The sequence below is a fragment of the Atta colombica genome, unplaced genomic scaffold, assembly GCF_001594045.1.
Source record: "Atta colombica isolate Treedump-2 unplaced genomic scaffold, Acol1.0 scaffold9, whole genome shotgun sequence".
In the NCBI taxonomy this organism is placed as follows: Eukaryota; Metazoa; Arthropoda; class Insecta; order Hymenoptera; family Formicidae; genus Atta; species Atta colombica.
The window spans coordinates 4,591,482-4,592,471 of NW_017259583.1; the positions used below are offsets into that span (position 1 = coordinate 4,591,482).

Sequence of the window (990 nt, forward strand, 5' to 3'; positions counted from 1 at the left end):
GGTACAAGACCTTACCTGCCCGAAGAATTTTTACGCGACAAAAAATTGTCTTCAAAAATAGACACTTATAGTTATGGTATAGTCTTATTCGAAATGGCGACTGGTCTTCGGGCTTACGATGATATACGCCCTGAGAAGTTATTAGTAGATTTAATTGAAGCTTGGAAGGATAAAGATATTTCTTTATTGATAGACAATAAAGCTGGTGAAGAAAACAAGCAAGTTTATAAAAATTTAGTATCTATAGGAAAATGGTGTGCTAATGGGTTGGCACAAAATCGACCTGAAATGATACTTGTATTTCAAACATTGAATGATTTATGAAATTTAATATTGGATAATATATTGTGAAAATATTATATATATCATTGTTATGAAATATAATTATATATTATCAATTTTACTGACAAATTTTAATTTTACAAAATTCATTAACATAATTTATGTTATTATATTCTTATCTAAAAAATTTAAATAAATGGACTATTAACTGTAAGAGAGTGTTTATATTGGCTGTAACCGTATGTCGTAATCTGAAAGAATTGACTAATCACAGTCAAATATTCCCCTCTCATTCGATGATAAGAAGGAAATATTCGAAGATAATTGATCAATTTTTACAGATTATAAGCACACGATTACGATCAATATAAACGCCTAAATTATATTTGATACAAAGAAAAAATATTTTTATTAGGATTTATGTTTTTCGACCAACTTCGCAATATTTTATGCTTGTTGTAAAAGTAAATGTTAAAACAATTTTTTTATAATATATGAAAAAAAAAAAATAAGCTTAAAATTAAAATTAAAATCGGTTACACAATAATTTTTTTTTTTTAACATAATGCAGAGACCTTAATGGAGTATACCCACGTTTCGTTCAATCTTACTACATTATTTTGTACAATTATCAATTACAATTTATATAAATAATTTTTTTATGGGAAAAAATGTTTCATATATAATTATATAAAATTATATATAATT

The 990-nt window shown here is 24.6% G+C and overlaps 1 protein-coding gene across 1 annotated transcript in view; it reads left to right on the top strand.

Annotated features, from left to right (window-relative positions):
• LOC108693294 (serine/threonine-protein kinase pelle) overlaps positions 1 to 324 on the top strand; it is a 2,490-nt gene extending 2,166 nt beyond the window's left edge. The window contains exon 4 of the mRNA XM_018202169.1: positions 1 to 324. This exon is cut by the window's left edge and continues 6 nt beyond it. Coding sequence (XP_018057658.1) covers positions 1 to 324 — 324 coding nt within the window.
• The last annotated feature ends 666 nt before the right edge of the window (positions 325 to 990 follow it).